General features: G+C 43.8%; 1 protein-coding gene across 1 annotated transcript; it reads left to right on the top strand.

The window, feature by feature from the left end:
• Nucleotides 1-1,385: 1,385 nt before the first annotated feature.
• LOC117042738 (zinc finger protein RFP-like) lies at nucleotides 1,386-16,564 on the top strand. The gene is made up of 7 exons (XM_033142365.1): nucleotides 1,386-1,994; nucleotides 5,072-5,167; nucleotides 5,973-6,203; nucleotides 7,869-7,891; nucleotides 9,808-9,926; nucleotides 12,941-12,973; nucleotides 15,940-16,564. Exons 1-7 carry the CDS (start codon nucleotides 1,581-1,583, stop codon nucleotides 16,455-16,457), a joined length of 1,434 nt encoding a protein of 477 aa, XP_032998256.1. The 5' UTR covers nucleotides 1,386-1,580; the 3' UTR covers nucleotides 16,458-16,564.

Consider the following 16,564-nt stretch of genomic DNA (forward strand, 5'->3'; position numbering starts at 1 on the left):
CTTTTTAAAACTATTGACAAATATGTTAAAGCTTGAGTGCTGCTGAGTAATGTTACTACTTCTAACTGTTCCTAGCTGGTTTCACAGTCCTGTATTTCTCCAGCCACAGTAACTGGGTGTAAGAACTGCTGGATTAGGCCAATGGCCCATGCAGTTCTCACGTGGCCAACCAGAAGCCTGTGGGAAGATTTCCACAAGCAGTAACATTAATTTGGCCCTAACATTCTTTCTCCTGACTTGCTAGTTTTCTATATGCAGGGACTGCTTTTGTACAGAGGAGCTTTCATTCAAGTGAGTCTCCTCTTTTCTTGCTCTGTCTTTCCCTTCCTTTTATTTTATGGGTTGTTGTGAATTGTAAACTGAGCCATGGGGAGCTGGCAGTGAAATGTTCAATGTTGTGCACTTACATATATCAATGAAAAGCAATAAAAATACTTAACTGAGGTTCCACCCCCCCAACAAAAGCTTGCCCCACCCCCCAATTCCTAGCTGCTACAGCCATGTGCTTAAAGACTCAAAGAGTGAAAAACACATGGAAGACAATGAATCTGAAGATGAACTAGAAATCATTCAAGACAAAATTCATTCACTGTCAGTTATGGGGGCTACACCCACCCCCTGCTAGATAGGACTCCAGAGATGAGCAGCCAACCAAGATATCCAGGCCAAGAGGCAGAGCCATAGCTAGGGGGGTTCTAGCCAGTACTTTTGCCGCGGTTGAATCTCCCAGAGGGCAGCATTGAGGCTCCCAGTCTGTCAGCCATTTACTATGTGAGTACATAAATGTGTGTAGCAGGGTGCCCAACTGGGTCTTTGACCTGGGTGACAGAAAGCCTAGTTTCACCCCTGCCAGGAGGGGAGAGCATCATCTCCAGCTGCTACAAAGTTCTCACCTTGTAGAGGTGAATTTTATTGAAGCAAAGGCGGCTCCCTCCACATTTTAGCTTAGTCTGGAGAGTCACCTGTACAGCTGCGAATAAAAAGTTTTAAGTGTGTTTTAAGTGCAATATACAATGTGACACTAAATAGCGATGATGAGCATTGTGGAAAATTCAATGTATTTTAAGAAACACTTTTTTAAAAAGCATTTTCAGAACCTTTCTTATATGTCTGTCGATTCCACCTGAGTATTTATAGAAGCGTTTGCAGGGCAATGTGCAACAACAACAACACCACACACACACAGGTTTAAAAACAATGCCAAGTAATAAATCAAGGCTTCTGGAAGAAAGATTAAGCAACTGCAGAGGCCTGTCTGCATTTTAAAAAAGCACATCAGCAGCACCGAGTTCCTTCCTGAATCAATAACAGGAAGGGAAACACCCAGTTACTGAAAACTGAAGAAGTGAAACTTAATTCCGTCTCTGGAGTAGGGAAGCCACTCTTTGTGGTGAAGTCTTTGTGCTGAAACCACTTGTGGCATCTCTCTCGAGTATTTCAAGGATCCAGAGATCATCCCAGAGTGTGGGCACAACTTCTGCAATCCTGCCTGATGTAGGGCTGCCATATTTCAAAAACTAAAATTCCTGACAACCGCAAAGCTGTTGAAAATTTAACTCTTTCATTGACGCAAGGAAGCCATGGCTGCTGCAGGGGGTCCCGTCCAAAGTCTGTGTGATGAAGTTACTTGCTCCATCTGCCAGGATTACTTCAAGGATCCAGTGACCATCGCAGAGTGTGGGCACAACTTTTGCCGATCTTGCTTGCGCCAGTGCTGGAGGAAATTGGAGGCAACAGAGAATTCCTGCCCTCAATGCAGAATAACTGTCCAGCGAAGGAACCTCATATTCAACGAACACCTGGCCAACGTGGTAGAAAAAGCCAAGAAGCTGAGTCCTCACCTTAGGAAAGGGAAGGTCTGTGAGAAGCACCAGGAGACCCTGAAGCTCTTCTGCAAAGAACACGGAACCCCCATCTGTGTGGTTTGTGACAGATCCAAGGAACATGAAAATCACAAGGTGATTCTTCTGGAGGAAGCTGCCAAAGAGTACAAGGTAGGAAATTATTCTGAATCTTGATGAGGGAAAGAGATGTGGATTCTTCTTGGGCAGTTTTCCATAACTCTTAAGTCCAAATTCCGCATGACATTAATTGCCTGAACAGCAATCTAAATGCTGGTTGGTTATTATGTAAAAGGCAGTCAAGGAGAAGCCTGAGAGTTTTTGGGATGAGAGATTGGAGAGAGGTTCATTCTTTTTCAAAAAAAAAATAAAAAATTATTTATTAAGTTTTCAAACAGTCCATCTACAAAACAGCACAAATTACTATATTTCTTTTTCTTTGACTTCCCGTATCGCCTGATAAGAATTAAAATTCAGTGGTACCTCGGGTTTAAGTATTTAATTTGTTCTGGAGGTCTGTTCTTAACCTGCAACTGTTCTTAACCTGAAGCACCACTTTAGCTAATGGGGCCTCCTGCTGCTGCTGCGCCGCCAGAGCACAATTTCTGTTCTCATCCTGAAGCAAAGTTCTTAACCTGAAGCATTATTTCCGGGTTAGCGGAGTCTGTAACCTGAAGCGTATGTAACCCAAGGTACCACTGTATTTTCTTAGGTAGTATTAAATAGTAGGTGGACATAGCAGCTGACACAGTGATTCTCCAAGCAACTCTGTTTATTCTCAGGCTGGAACAGGACTGAACTGAAGGGGTCAGCAGCCTGCTTATATAGAACTCAGCTACAAGCAACAGTAACAACTTTCTGTAGTTACCCAATCCCTGAACGTCACTTTCAATCCCTCATTTGCATGTGCGGACCTGAGTGAGAACTGCAGCAGAATTAACTATATACACACACACACCCTAGTGGCCTAGGGTGAGAACTTCAATACATAACAGGTAGTCCTAAAATAGTTCCCACACTTCTACAAATTCCTCATCATTAGAATATCTTAGGCTTGCAGTTAGTTTTGCCATTTCGGCATAATCCAATAATTTATTAATCAATTCTTTTCTTGAGAGCCAGTGTGGTGTAGTGGTTAAGAGCGGTAGACTCGTAATCTGGGGAACCGGGTTCGCGTCTCTGCTCCTCCACATGCAGCTGCTGGGTGACCTTGAGCTAGTCACACTTCTCTGAAGTCTCTCAGCCCCACTCACCTCACAGAGTGTTTGTTGTAGGGGAGGAAGGGAAAGGAGAATGTGAACCGCTTTGAGACTCCTTCAGGTAGTGATAAAGCGGGATACCAAATCTAAACTCTTCTTCTTCTTCTTCTTCTTCTTCTTCTTCTTCTTCTTCTTCGACTTCTTCTTCTTCTTCTTCTTCTTCTTCTTCTTCTTCTTCCTGTTTCCTTCCACTTCTGTGCATATAAAATCCTGGCTGCTGTTGCTGCATACATAAACATTTTTTACCTGTAGCAAAAAAGCTTCTGTTTTTTTATCTATTGTGTGTAAGTTTTTCCTCTGCTAACTGTACATTGGTGTTCTGCTCTGGATCAATATTGAGTAGAATTTCATGTTAGTGTGTTGGGATAAAGACAGGGAGAGAATGTGGCTAAAATCCTCACCTTTATCTCCTGGCCCAAGGTTGCTTTATACATTTTTAAAAAAATTACATTCTCCATTAGAACTCAGAATTGGGTCTCCTTTCCTCTGTGCTGTTATTTTATTATTTTGTACTGTTTTTGAAGAAATAGAAAAAAATAGATACCCCATCCAAGCCTCCTCACAGCTTTCCTCTTTGAACCTGTGGGATGACCAGAGAGCAATATTCCCATCAAAGGAACTTTTAAGGTGGATTCTGACTGCAGTGAGAACATATTTTCTCCAGAAATGCAGAGGCGTAGCAAGCCTCTGCGCTGCCCAGGGCGGCGGCAGCGCAGAGGCCCCACCTCTGGGGGAGGGTCATGACGTGTGCGTCGTGACGTCATCGTGACCTCACGACGCACGAGGATGCCGCTGAAAGGGGGAATTTCCCCCTTTCCGTGGCTTTTTTCCGGTGCGAGGGGCTGGCCTCCCCCCCCCCCGCCGAAAAATAGCGGCAGAAAGGGGAAAAATGGAAGCAGAGCAGGCGCTTGAACGCGCCTGCTCTGCTTCCCTTCCTCCCCCACCGGTTTTTTGGGGCGGGGGTGGGCCAGTGAGGAGGGAGTGTCATGCCAAGGACAAGCGTGATGCCCCCTCCTTGCTGCCTCACCCCCCGCCGAAAAAAACCACTGGGAGGGGGGGAAAGGGAAGCAGAGTAGGCGTGTTCAAGAGCCTGCTTTGCCTCCCCCTTTCCCCCTTCCAGCGGCTTTTTTTCTGTGCGAGGGGCGGTCCAGAGAGGAGGGGGTGTCATGCCAGCGAGAAGCGTGATGCTCCCTCCTCGCTGGCCCGCCCCTCGCGCTGAAAAATAGCCACTGGAAGGGGGAAAAGGCGACATGCCCCCATTCGGGGCCGGTCAAAGTGTCACCCCCCCTCCCCTGGAACTCGGGGCGGCCCCCCCCTTGCTACGCCCCTGCAGAAATGGAAAACGCTGAGGAGTTAAATATCTCACTCTGGTACAAGAATAGGTGGACTCTGACTGCAGCAATGAAAAATCACTCATAGAAGAGTGGAAACCTTTTTCAGATTACTTAAGTAAATATTTTAATTCCTTTGCAATATGAGATGGATATATACTTTGAGCAACATAAAAACAACAACTTGGTGTTTTTATTCAGGTAGGTAGACGTGTTGGTCTGACGCAGTCGAAATAAATCAAAATATTAAAATATTGTCCAGTAGCACATTAGAGACCAACTAAGTTTGTTCTGGGTATCAGCTTTTGTGTTCATGCACACTTATTCCGATACCAATCCCAAATTCTCTTCAGGTATCTGAAGAAGTGTGCATGCGCACGAAAGGTGATACCCAGAACAAAATTAGTTGGTCTCTAAGGTGCTATTGGACAATATTTTAATTTTGGTATTTTTATGTTTATATTCTATGCATTGTTAGAAACAAACGGGTAGTAATGAGATATGAGTTACTCTTTCCCCATGGGTCAACTAATCTGAAATTAACTAGAAAGTCCCAGACCTCTAATATCAGGGCACTGGAAGTCAATCTCTCTCTCTTTCTCAATCTCAATCAAACCTGAGTTTTCCCTTTACTATTTAGGGAGAGATCTGCAGCCGCCTGGAGATTCTGAAGAAAGAACAAGAAACCATTCTGGCCTCTCAGGCAGACCTGGAAAAGGACAGCCAGGATCTCCTTGTAAGTTTCACTATTGTTACTAGGGAGGGAGGAAGTATTTGAAGAATCAAGTTAGGACTGAGGAGGGATGGACAAATCTATCAGCTTACTTCCATTTCTCATTTTTCCATATCAGCATGCAATTTTATTTTTTTAAGAGTGCTTCTGAAAATTCACCAGCATTTTAGTACGAATTTTCCCTTATATCAAGATTTTTAATGTTATATTCCCCATTATGTGTATTTTTGCAAGGCACTCTTCTGTATCTTTCCCATTCATTTTTCTACTTTATTTGAACTCATAAATATATTTTGTACATACTTTACCCTAGAATGTGCTTTTTTTGGGGTACAAATCACCTGAATATGCAATTCCTGGAAAGTTCATAGGAGTGAAAATTTCAAAGGATTGTTGCATATTTTTTCCCAAAAAGCGGTTATGAGGTAAGTTCACCTTTGAATGCAAACTAAAATGAATTTATTCCCTTAAGGTAACCCAAATCTTTTGAATATGAATTAGTAGGGACATCCTGATTAACTATGAATACTGTTCATTAAAGGTCTAAATGTACACTCTTGATAACCTTTAGGAAACTCAGACCTTCCTAAGCATTGGTGATGAGTTTTTAATGTCCATGGAGGCTCTCTGAATATTTTAGAACTCTGATTATGCCAGGTCCAAAAATGTGCAAGGAACCTCCAGGGCTAGAAAAAAGCTCATTGATTTAGGCAAAGTGCAAGTCAGCAGGCATGGCAGTGGAGAGGGAAGAGCAAGTGTGTTTATGACTCAAAGCTCTGCTTTCCCTCTTTCTTCCTCCTTCTTGCAGAAATTAACAGAATCTGAGAAGCAGAGGACAGTGGAGATCTTTAGACAGCTGCGCCAGTTTCTGGAAGAACAAGAAAAATGTCAGCTGCATGAAATAGAAGAGGTGGAGAAAGAGGTTGCAAGGAGAAGGGAAGAGCAGCTGGCCAGACTCTCCAGGAAACTATCTTCTCTTAAGGGGATCATCCAGGAGATGGAAGAGCAACGACAGAAGCCAGCGAGTGAACTCCTGCAGGTAGGACGGTGGCAGGAACAGTACAAGGTTGTTCTCGAAGACAGTGTTGACTCCAAACCTTTGTGTGCCTCCTCCATCAATTCAAGATGCAAAAGGTGACAGTTAAGGGCACCTCTGGCCAGGTCTCATGTACAGGAGCAACCAAGAGAACTGAAGTGGTTTATTCCCCTTAATGCAGATTGTAGATGCTTATTCAGTGTTAAAAGAACAGAATGTTCTTTGCTAAAGATTTGTCTCCTAATGCCTTCCAGTTTGGCAGTGCTGTCTTCCTGCCCTGTGGTGGGCTTCCCAGGGACTTTTATCGCCACCTTAGAGCTAAGCAAAAATACAGGAAAGGAGAGGAAAAGTGAGCTCTAGCACTGAGCATAATCCCCTTTTTTTGATCCAAACTGACATACCCAACACCTCTGCATTCAGACTGTCTTTTCCACTGTTGCACTGCAAATATCTCTTCCACTCTTCAGTTTCTGGGCTGATCACCTTCACCAGTCATGGAGATTTTTCCAAAATGGTGCACTGTTATCAAACAATGCAAGAGCTTTATTCTCAGAACAAAGGTTACTGGTTAGTGGATGTTTTTCTAAGCCCAGTAAGAAACCTGTCCTTAGTTAGTGAAATGTCCCCAAACAACATTATATAGTTTCTACCAATCACCTGACACTGTCTTGACCTTGTCCTGACCATTCCCTTATAAAGAAACAATGAGGTGTTTTACTTCCCTGTTCTACTAACATTTGCTGGGGTAAGAAATTTGCCTAGGCATACAAAAGATGAACAGGTTAAATCTGTAATGATACACTGGGCAAAGCATTTGGGGTATAATACACAGACTGCAGATTGGGAAACGGAGTAGGACGCAGAAAGAAAATTCTATTAAAATGATGTACCGGTGGTATGTGATGCCTTGTAAATTAGCAAACATGTATAGAACAAGTACAAATACCTGCTGGAAATGTAAAGAAAAAGAAGGTATATTTTATCAGGAAATGATATATAAGGAATTTTTAAAAAATGTTTAAAATATCCTTTGTAAAAGAAGAAAAAGAAGAAGCCTTCTACCAAGAAGACAAAAGAGAGGAATGGCAAACCAAGTTGTTAAAATGGCAAAACTGACTGGAAAGCTCAGGGACCAAGAAGACAAAAACTTTAAGATAGAATACAAAAAAATTATAATTTACTTAGGAGACCACTGTAAGCAGATGAATACATTAGCAGGATTTGCAATGTAACAAATACTATGAACTGCACACTTAAAGATGATCCTTTCTCGTTTGCCCTTTATTATCAATATGCAAAATGAATTACAGCCACCCATTGACATTTGCACATCTGGATTTTCCAGTGCAGTTCAAGTAATCTGTACTTGCATACAAAATTGCATACAAAAATGTATTTTGGGACAAATTCACAGCAAAATATTGGTGAATTTCTATTTTTAAAATTGCAAACTGATGTGGAAATGTGGAGAACTGACAATTGGAGAATCAAAAACTGATTCAAACAAAATGGAATGTTTCAGCTATTCCTGCTCAAAACTTTGGCATGTGGCAGACAGACTGGCATCAGAGGGCAATAGGTCTTCTATTTCAGGGTCTGATAGGGTCTTCCTAGTCTGGCCAATGTGCAATGATTTCTGTTCTCTTTTCCCTGTTCTCTGTTCTCTAGGATGTGAGAAGCACCTTGCAGAGGTAAGTGGATCCTACTCATTTCTATTAGCAACACTCTGTAAGGCTGAGAAATGTCCAGAAGCACAGTTCATAAAACCTAGCCCTCCAGGTTCTTGACGAAGAGACTGTAGGACTCCACACCCTACAGAACCTCACACGTTAAAATAGGACCCTCTATTTTGGTCTGATTCTCCCTCCAAGGATCAGGGCCAGAGACGTGCATCCTTCCTCCCGCGTCATGCAGTGCTGGAAGGTTCTTCTCTGACTCCCGTATGTTGCATTCACTGACTCTGCAATAATGTCAAACATATGAAAGACAATGCCCCAAAGATTACTTACTGTGAAGAGCTCAGGACCCTCAAATGTATTTCAACATCCAACTAGTTACAGTTACAGGTAGGTAGCTGTGTTGGTCAGGATGAACCCTCAGTTTCTTCTACGTTGCCCCATGCATAGAGCACCTTCAAATTCCTCCCCGCAGCCTCTCGTGTGTAAGGTTTTAGATGTCCTGTTGAACAGGTCATGAGTTACATGTTGGGAGATGACCGCTTACTGTAGCAGCTGTTTATTTTATTGACACTGCCTGGGAAATTAGAGAGACTCTGTGCCACTGGACAGGCCCTCCCAGACAGGTGGTCTGCTTCATCCTCTGAGAGCACCTCCTTCTAGAGCAGAGTTTATCTTACTTAGTAAAAGCAGGACACCCCCAAGTTCAAGAAACAAATATGTTTTATTTGTTATAAAGCTGTTGGACTCACACAAGAGAAAGTGACTTCCTTGGGACGAACAAGTGCCTAAGTTGCTTCCTTCAAGATTTGCTCCTCTACAGCATCCTCTGTATCGACCCCCCCCCCCAGGCCCTTGCACACCCCTTTCCCATGGAGCCCTTGTGAGAGTGGGGGCCGGAAGTTCTCACAAGGCAGCAGGAGCTTGGGGAGTGCTTCAGGGTGTCACTCAGCTTCCATTCTTTTGTTCTCTGTACCTTCTGTGGAGACTCTAGAGCAGAGGTGTCAAACTCAAATTCATCGGGGGCCGCATCAGCAGTTTGGTCACCCTCAAAGGGCCAGTTGTATCTGTAGGACTATGTGTCCACTCTTTATTATCATAAATTATTGTCACTGCATTCAATTATGACTGTTTTTTGTAATAATGTCACGCGTGCGCACTCCATCGCTGGGCTCCCGCTGCTGCTGCCGCTTCCGCAGTGACTTTGCGAGCCCGCCGGATGAAAAGGCGGCTTGGGGGCAGCTGCCGATCGCGCACGGCAGCCCCCCCCAAGCCGCTTTTTTACTCAGAGGGCTCGCAAAGTTGCTGCGGAAGCGGCAGCAGCAGCGGGAGCCCAGCAACGGAGTGCGCACGTGCGACATTTTGCGCGTGCGCACTCAGTCCTGACATTGCGTCGTGACATCACGACGCAACGTCACGACACTCCGCCCCCAGGGGGGGTGCCTTCTTTGCGCTGCCGCCCCAGGCGGCACGGGACCTCCCTCTACCTCTGCGGCCGGCGGCGGCTACACGGGCCACATGATGAGGTCTGGCGGGCCGGATTCGGCCCGCGGGCCTTGTGTTTGACACCCGTGCTCTAGAGTAAGCAAATGTAAGCTGTGCTGTCAACACCCTCAGATAGTTCCTGCCCTTGTCAGGAAAGGCAATGAAATGAAGTTGGAGCAGAGGAACTCTGAGCATGATGATATTCCATAATAGTCTTTCTCCTTTGAATAGACATCAGTGGGGAGACTCAGAGGCCTGGGGTTGCTGCTTTGGCCCTCAGATGTCTGGCTGTGGAGCCTGTAGTGAGGAAGAATCGAGCCCCTCTGTGTTTGCATGTCCCTCTAGGCTTTCTGCCATTCTCTTCCTCCTCTCAGTTCTTTTTTTTCCCCTCCATGTACTAGAAATTATGGGTTTGAATGGGCTTAAATTGTTTTTCTTCTCACCAGGTATGAGAAAAGAGAGAAATTGGAGACTCAGTTCGTTTTCCCTCCACAGCTGAAGAGGAAAGCCTCAAGATTCCGTGACATAAATTGTATCATTGCGAATGCAATGAAACAATTCAAAGGTAATGAAAAATGACTGCAAGGATTTATCCTGGGTAATATATCAGTCCAAAACTGAGCATGGGCAGGTCTTAAAGTATTGCATTGTATTTTGTTCCTGCCGCAGACAGGGCTATCCCCACAGTACCTGCCTTCTTGGTGCTACAGCCATCATTTCATTTCCCCCAGAATGTCCCATAAACATTGTCACTCTGGTGCATGGGGGGTCAGAGGAGAGAAATGGTGGCTTCCGCAAAGAGAGAAAGCCTGAACCAAAGTGCATAGCACAGCCAGGATTTTCTGCCTAATGGGTATCTGTTTACAATTATGCAGAACTTCCTTTTTCATTTGTTACCCATCTCCCTAGTCTGGACTGGCCCTTTTGGAGGGTCTCAAACTCTGAAGGGCAGTATAAAAGGGCATTATGAAACACCCTGTTGCCCTCTTTTCCTCCTACTCAGGCTTGTCTCTCAGCAGTGAAGCAAAGGCCTGATCTGTCTTCTCAGACGTCCATCCACAGCTACCCTATCCAGGGCTGCAACAAATACAATCTTCTGAGAGTTCCCAAACTAATCATGAAATCATCCACACACGAGCCCCAAAGGGCACAATTATGTTTCTTAATAGCCTGGAATATGGGAGTAGCCAAGGGCCCCCCCCCCATCAAGTAAAACAATAGAAATACATAACTACTGGTAACTGACCAATCACGTCAGTTCTGCCACCCCACCCCACCCAACAAAAATCCTGGCTACTCCCATGGCCTGGAAGATTTTCAAAAGGTTTGTGAGACAGGACTTCCCTTTGCACATAGCTGTCAAGTTTCGGATTTGAAAATAAGGGATCAGCACCCTCACCTGTCCCAGGGACAGTCTACAGTTCTCAGAGACAGTCCACGCCGTGGTAATCCCCCCCAGGCAACAAATTAATTTACACCAGGAAAGAGCTCCCAGGAAAGAGAAATCAGGGCAGAGAAAAGAAAGCACTTATTCACGCAGCACACAGTTAACCTCTGGAACTCCCTGCCACAGGGAGCAGTGATGGCCACCAACTTGGATGGCTTTATAAAAGGATTAGGCAAATTCATGCAGGAGGAGAGGACCACTGATGGCTTCTGGCCAGGTTGGCTCTGCTCTGCCTCCAGTTAGGGGCAGCAATGCTTAAGCTGAGCACCTGTTGCCAAGAAACATTCGTCTATTTTATCTTCTTCTTTATATATCGGTCCGTCTGTTTGTTATTAGGTATTTATATTCCACCTTTTTCTCCAAGGAGCTCCCTGGTCCTAGTCCTCATTTAATCCCCACAACAGTCCTGTGAGGTAGGCAGGCAGGCAGGCAGGGCTGAGAAAGGCAGGGATCCAAGGAGTCTCCGGACTTCAACTCTCCTTCCCGGAAATAAGGGAAATTTAAGGGATATCAACAATAAGGGATAGCTGCCGGAAACGGCATGGAATAAGGGAGTTTCCCACAAAAAAGGGAGACTTGACAGCTATGCCTTTGCATGACAGCTCTGCCATTCCTTCCTGAGCATTTAGAAAAGGATGCTGTGAATACTAAGACCCAGCATGGGTTTCTCAGAAATAAATCATGCCAGATCAATATGATTCCTTTTTTTTATGGAATTACAAACTTGATGGATCAGGGAAATGTTGTAAATAAGGCTTTTGACCAAGTCCCCCAGTGGTGTAGCAAGGTCAGGTGGTACCCGGTGCAATTTTTTTTTGTCAACCCTCCACCCTCCACCCCACCCAAAAGGACTTCCTGCCAAATTTTGAGTTCCCTCAAGCCTGCTGACATCTCCCTCTTTATGCTTGGAAGGTAATGTTTTATCTACAATAAGAATCACCACTTGGCTAATAAGTACAATGGCTTCTATCATGCATGTGCTTCAGAGGAAGTAGTCCTAACATCAGTGGACCATGCTTATTTGTTTTACATTTTCCCCTATTTTTATTCAGATTTGACAGCAGATAAATACACTGTCACATAAGAATGAATATACAGGTGAAACTCAAAAAATTAGAATATCGGGAAAAGGTTCATTTATTTCAATAATTCAACTTAAAAGGTGAAACTAATATATGAGATAGACTTAGGACATGCAAAGCGAGATATGTCAAGCCTTTATTTGTTATAATTGTGATGATTATGGCGTACAGCTGATGAGAACCCCAAATTTCAACTTTGGGGTTTTCATCAGTTGTACGCCATAATCATCACAATTATAACCAACAAAGGCTTGACATATCTCGCTTTGCATGTCATGTGTCTATCTCATATATTAAACTCCAGTAGCTAATGAAAACAATTGCTTGCATAAATGGACTTTTCCACAATATTCTAATTTTTCGAGTTTCACCTGTAATACAGCCAAGGCACATGAGCTATATAAGTCTTGGTACAAATGTTAAGCTTCTAAAAATTAGAAGTTCTGTCTTAATAGCCAGGCAGGCAGGATAGAAGTTATAGTGGTACCTTGGTTCTCAAATGCCTTCGTTCTCAAACGCCTTGGTTCCCAAACACCGAAAACCCAGAAGTAAGTGTTCCGGCTTTCAAACGTTTTTTGGAAGCTGAACGTCTGATGCAGCTGTCAGCTATTGTTTCCGGGGTACCTGCAACAATCAGAAGCCGCGCCTTGGTTTCTAAACATTTCAGAAGACAAACGGACTTCTGGAATGGATTAAGTTTGAGAAGCAAGGTACCACTGTATTTGACCACTTTTGGTTTTGCTATTTGTTTTGCTATTTGTTTTTGAGGCTTTTTTGATTAATTTGTTTTTGTGACTGTGTGGAACCCAGTCCAGCTGATTGATTGAATGTGTGACTGCGGAAATAGATAAAAGTCCCCCCTCCAAACAATGACTATCATCAGAGCAAGTAAGAAAATAATAATCATTTTAATTTTCATCATCTACAATACTGTCTTATTCATTTTTTAGTACAGTACATTGATTATTGCTTTCATTTTATGGATCAATGGTCTCGTTAGAGAGTAAAAAGAAAGTGGTACTTAAACTTCTTATCTTTTTACTTCCTCAGATTCTCTTTTATTCAGACAAATGCTTCAAGAAGGTAAAAATTCTATTGAGCCCAAATTCGCGGGAGGGGTGTGGACAGATATATAATTGAGGATAAAAATTATTTTTTGCAGACTTTGCAGCCATCATCAATGCCTTAACTCTGGTTCATAGCTCCCTCTAGATCCTTTGAAAAGAGAGAGATTACTTGCTTGCCTTTCCATGTGACTAAAGCATTTCGGAAGAGTGATGTTCGGTCATCCCAAGAGCCGATGTAGTCCAGGATTTCTTTGCAACGGGAGCCAAACTGATGTCTTCAGGGAACCCACAAGCAGGAATTCAGAGACAGCCTTGTAAGAGTCATAGAATTATTAGAGTTGGAAGGGACCTTGAGGGTCATCCAGTCAACCCCCTAGAATGCAGGAATCTCAAGTAAAGCATCCATGATAGATGCAAATCCAATCTCTGTCATGGATGCTTTAGTTGAGATTCCTGCATTGCAGAGGGTTAGATTAGATGACCCTCAAGGTCCCTTCCAACTCTACAATTCTATGATTCCATGATTCTTAAACGTTAGGATGAAATTACATATTACTTTTTATACATATATTTAAAAAACTGCTCAGGGGATTGAGGGGAGGTATGTAGGAGATGGTGTTGGCACTAGCCAATAGGCTCCTACCACAGCCAAACTTTCATTGATGTGCTGTAATTTGACAGGTGCAGGTTTTGCACAGCTTTTTGCAAGGTATTTCATCATACAAATGCAAGTACTGTATGGTTTCAGAACAACAAATCAGCTTGAAAATAACTGCCAAGGACAAAATGTTACTCAAAGAGTTTTAACATGCATTGGAAAGCAAATTGTACATTCTCAGGAGCTTCATTCTCTGGAGAGACCCTCCTCCCTTTCTTTCATCTGTCAGATAATAGAACCCACCTCAGTATCGCCTGAAGAGACAAAATATACCTCTCAGGCCTAGCAAGAGTTTCTCTCCAGTCCAGAGTGACTGAGAGAAAAACAAACCCCACCAAGAGCCATTTGGACAGTTTTTCAGTAGCTCTTTGAGAAGATTCGTTCCAATCACAATCAGCAGAAATAACAAAACACACCAGAAACAGGTTTTCCCTTGCCTTTTCCTCCCCTCCCCGGAATTCCCTCTGCAACTGAGTTCTTCAAGAGACAGTAACCCTTTTAACAGTTCCAATAAATAAGATATTCCTCCATCACCTTCACTCCTGGTTTCATTTTTCCTCTCCCCACAAGACCTCCAGCAGCTAACATGCACACCTTGTTGGATCAGTATATTTCTAAAAATTAACCACTTCACCCTCATCAAGCAAGAAAGCTCCTTGCTCCAGAGACCTCAGAGAGGAAGAAAATTAAAACAATGTGAATATAGCCAACAGCTTCAAACGGCATCTGTAAATGCAGCCTTACCTGTTGTGATATTATTACAAGCCAAGCTGCTAAAGCTGCAGCAGCGAGACCAGCATGACTGTGTCTGTTTTTATCCTGTGGGAAAGCTACTAGTCCTTCCAGCTTTCTCACACACGTGATGTTTTGTACTGTACTATTGTATTTTACTTTCAGTTCTGGCTCGAGAGATGCTAGACGCTTTTATGGACAGCTCTGACTATCTGAGCTGGCAAGCAGAGGCATACTCTGCCTTTTATCTGCAATAAAGTAGTTTTTAGCCTTGATGGCTTGTGTGTGTTGTTCTTCACGCTGGAGAGCAATCACATATTATCAGTGTGCCCCTGGACTCGAGTAGTCATGAGGGCACACAGGCTTCGTCCCTACCTGGGGGTCAGTCTCACAGCTTGCCCCCACGGGACGACGCATCATAACATATCTCCACATTTCAGAGATAAATCTCACTGAATTCAGTGGGATTTCGGCCCAGTTAAAATGTTTAGGGTTGTTGCATTAACATTCCTTATGAAACTTGCTTTGGATTGGGCTGCTGGTGTTAACTGTTCCTGCAAATCCAATCTCTGTCATGGATGCTTTAGTTGAGATTCCTGCATTGCAGAGGGTTAGATTAGATGACCCTCAAGGTCCCTTCCAACTCTACAATTCTATGATTCCATGATTCTTAAACGTTAGGATGAAATTACATATTACTTTTTATACATATATTTAAAAAACTGCTCAGGGGATTGAGGGGAGGTATGTAGGAGATGGTGTTGGCACTAGCCAATAGGCTCCTACCACAGCCAAACTTTCATTGATGTGCTGTAATTTGACAGGTGCAGGTTTTGCACAGCTTTTTGCAAGGTATTTCATCATACAAATGCAAGTACTGTATGGTTTCAGAACAACAAATCAGCTTGAAAAAAGCTGCCAAGGACAAAATGTTACTCAAAGAGTTTTAACATGCATTGGAAAGCAAATTGTACATAGTGGTATTATTGTTTTAAGAGAACAAAATGGAAGAAAGGTCACAAGGCAAGGAAATCTGCTGGGTTGCCTGATTCTACTTATTCCCTCATCAAAATGTAACCCTTGAGGCAGCAGTGGTCCTACCTCCAACCAGGGCAGAATTGGCTGGTGGGTCTGCCAGTATATGAGGTCATATAAAGAGTTAATGGCTGTTCTCTGCTCACCTGAATTGGGGAGCCCCCACATCCCCAAATGGCCAATTCACACAGAGAAGGGCAAAGGAGGACAAATTCTCCCCTCTCATGCCCTCTCCCTCCCCTTCACACAAAAAGCTACATAAAGGTTTATTGGATTGTTTTGCTTTTTGAAGATGCCCGGAGTGACAGGAGGGGAACAATGTAAACACATGGACCATAAAAAGAATGACTGAATTAAAAACAACAAGGCAGATACTTACTGCAGGGAAAGTCTGGAAGAAGGAGAGGAAGGTCCCAATCCTGCATATGATGCAAAGAAGTCCCATTTCTGTTAGAGAGAATCTGATTCTTCTGGGTGTTTCTTGGATCAGAATGTCTTTTCTCTGCCTCTGGGCTGATTCTGCCTCTCTTCTCTTTTCCTCATCTTCTCCCTAACAGCAAATATCACTCTCGATCCAGACACAGCCCATCCCAAACTCATCCTGTCGGAGGATCGGAAAAGCGTGAGAAGTGGAGACAAAGAGCAAAACCTGCCCAACAATCCTGAGAGATTCAACACCTGTCAATCTGTGTTGGGATGTGAGGGATTCACAGCAGGCAGACATTTCTGGGAAGTCAATGTGGAAAGTGAGGGATGGTGGGCTTTGGGGGTCACCAGGAAGTCTGTGAGGAGAAAGGGTGTCATTGCCTTAATCCCCGAGGAAGGGATCTGGGCGGTGGGGAGGTTGGGAGGCAAGTACTGGGCCTGCACATCCCCTCAATGCTCTCCTCTGTCTTTGAGTGGGGAACTCAAGAGGATACTAGTGACTCTGGACTGTGAAGGGGGACGTGTGTCTTTTTCTGACACCGATTCAGGATCTGAACTCTACACATTCTCAGGAGCTTCATTCTCTGGAGAGACCCTCCTCCCTTTCTTTCATCTGTCAGATAATAGAACCCACCTCAGTATCGCCTGAAGAGACAAAATATACCTCTCAGGCCTAGCAAGAGTTTCTCTCCAGTCCAGAGTGACTGAGAGAAAAACAAACCCCACCAAGAGCCATTTGGACAGTTTTTCAGTAGC

Source organism: Lacerta agilis, chromosome 2 (assembly GCF_009819535.1).
Source record: "Lacerta agilis isolate rLacAgi1 chromosome 2, rLacAgi1.pri, whole genome shotgun sequence".
Lineage (NCBI taxonomy): Eukaryota > Metazoa > Chordata > Lepidosauria > Squamata > Lacertidae > Lacerta > Lacerta agilis.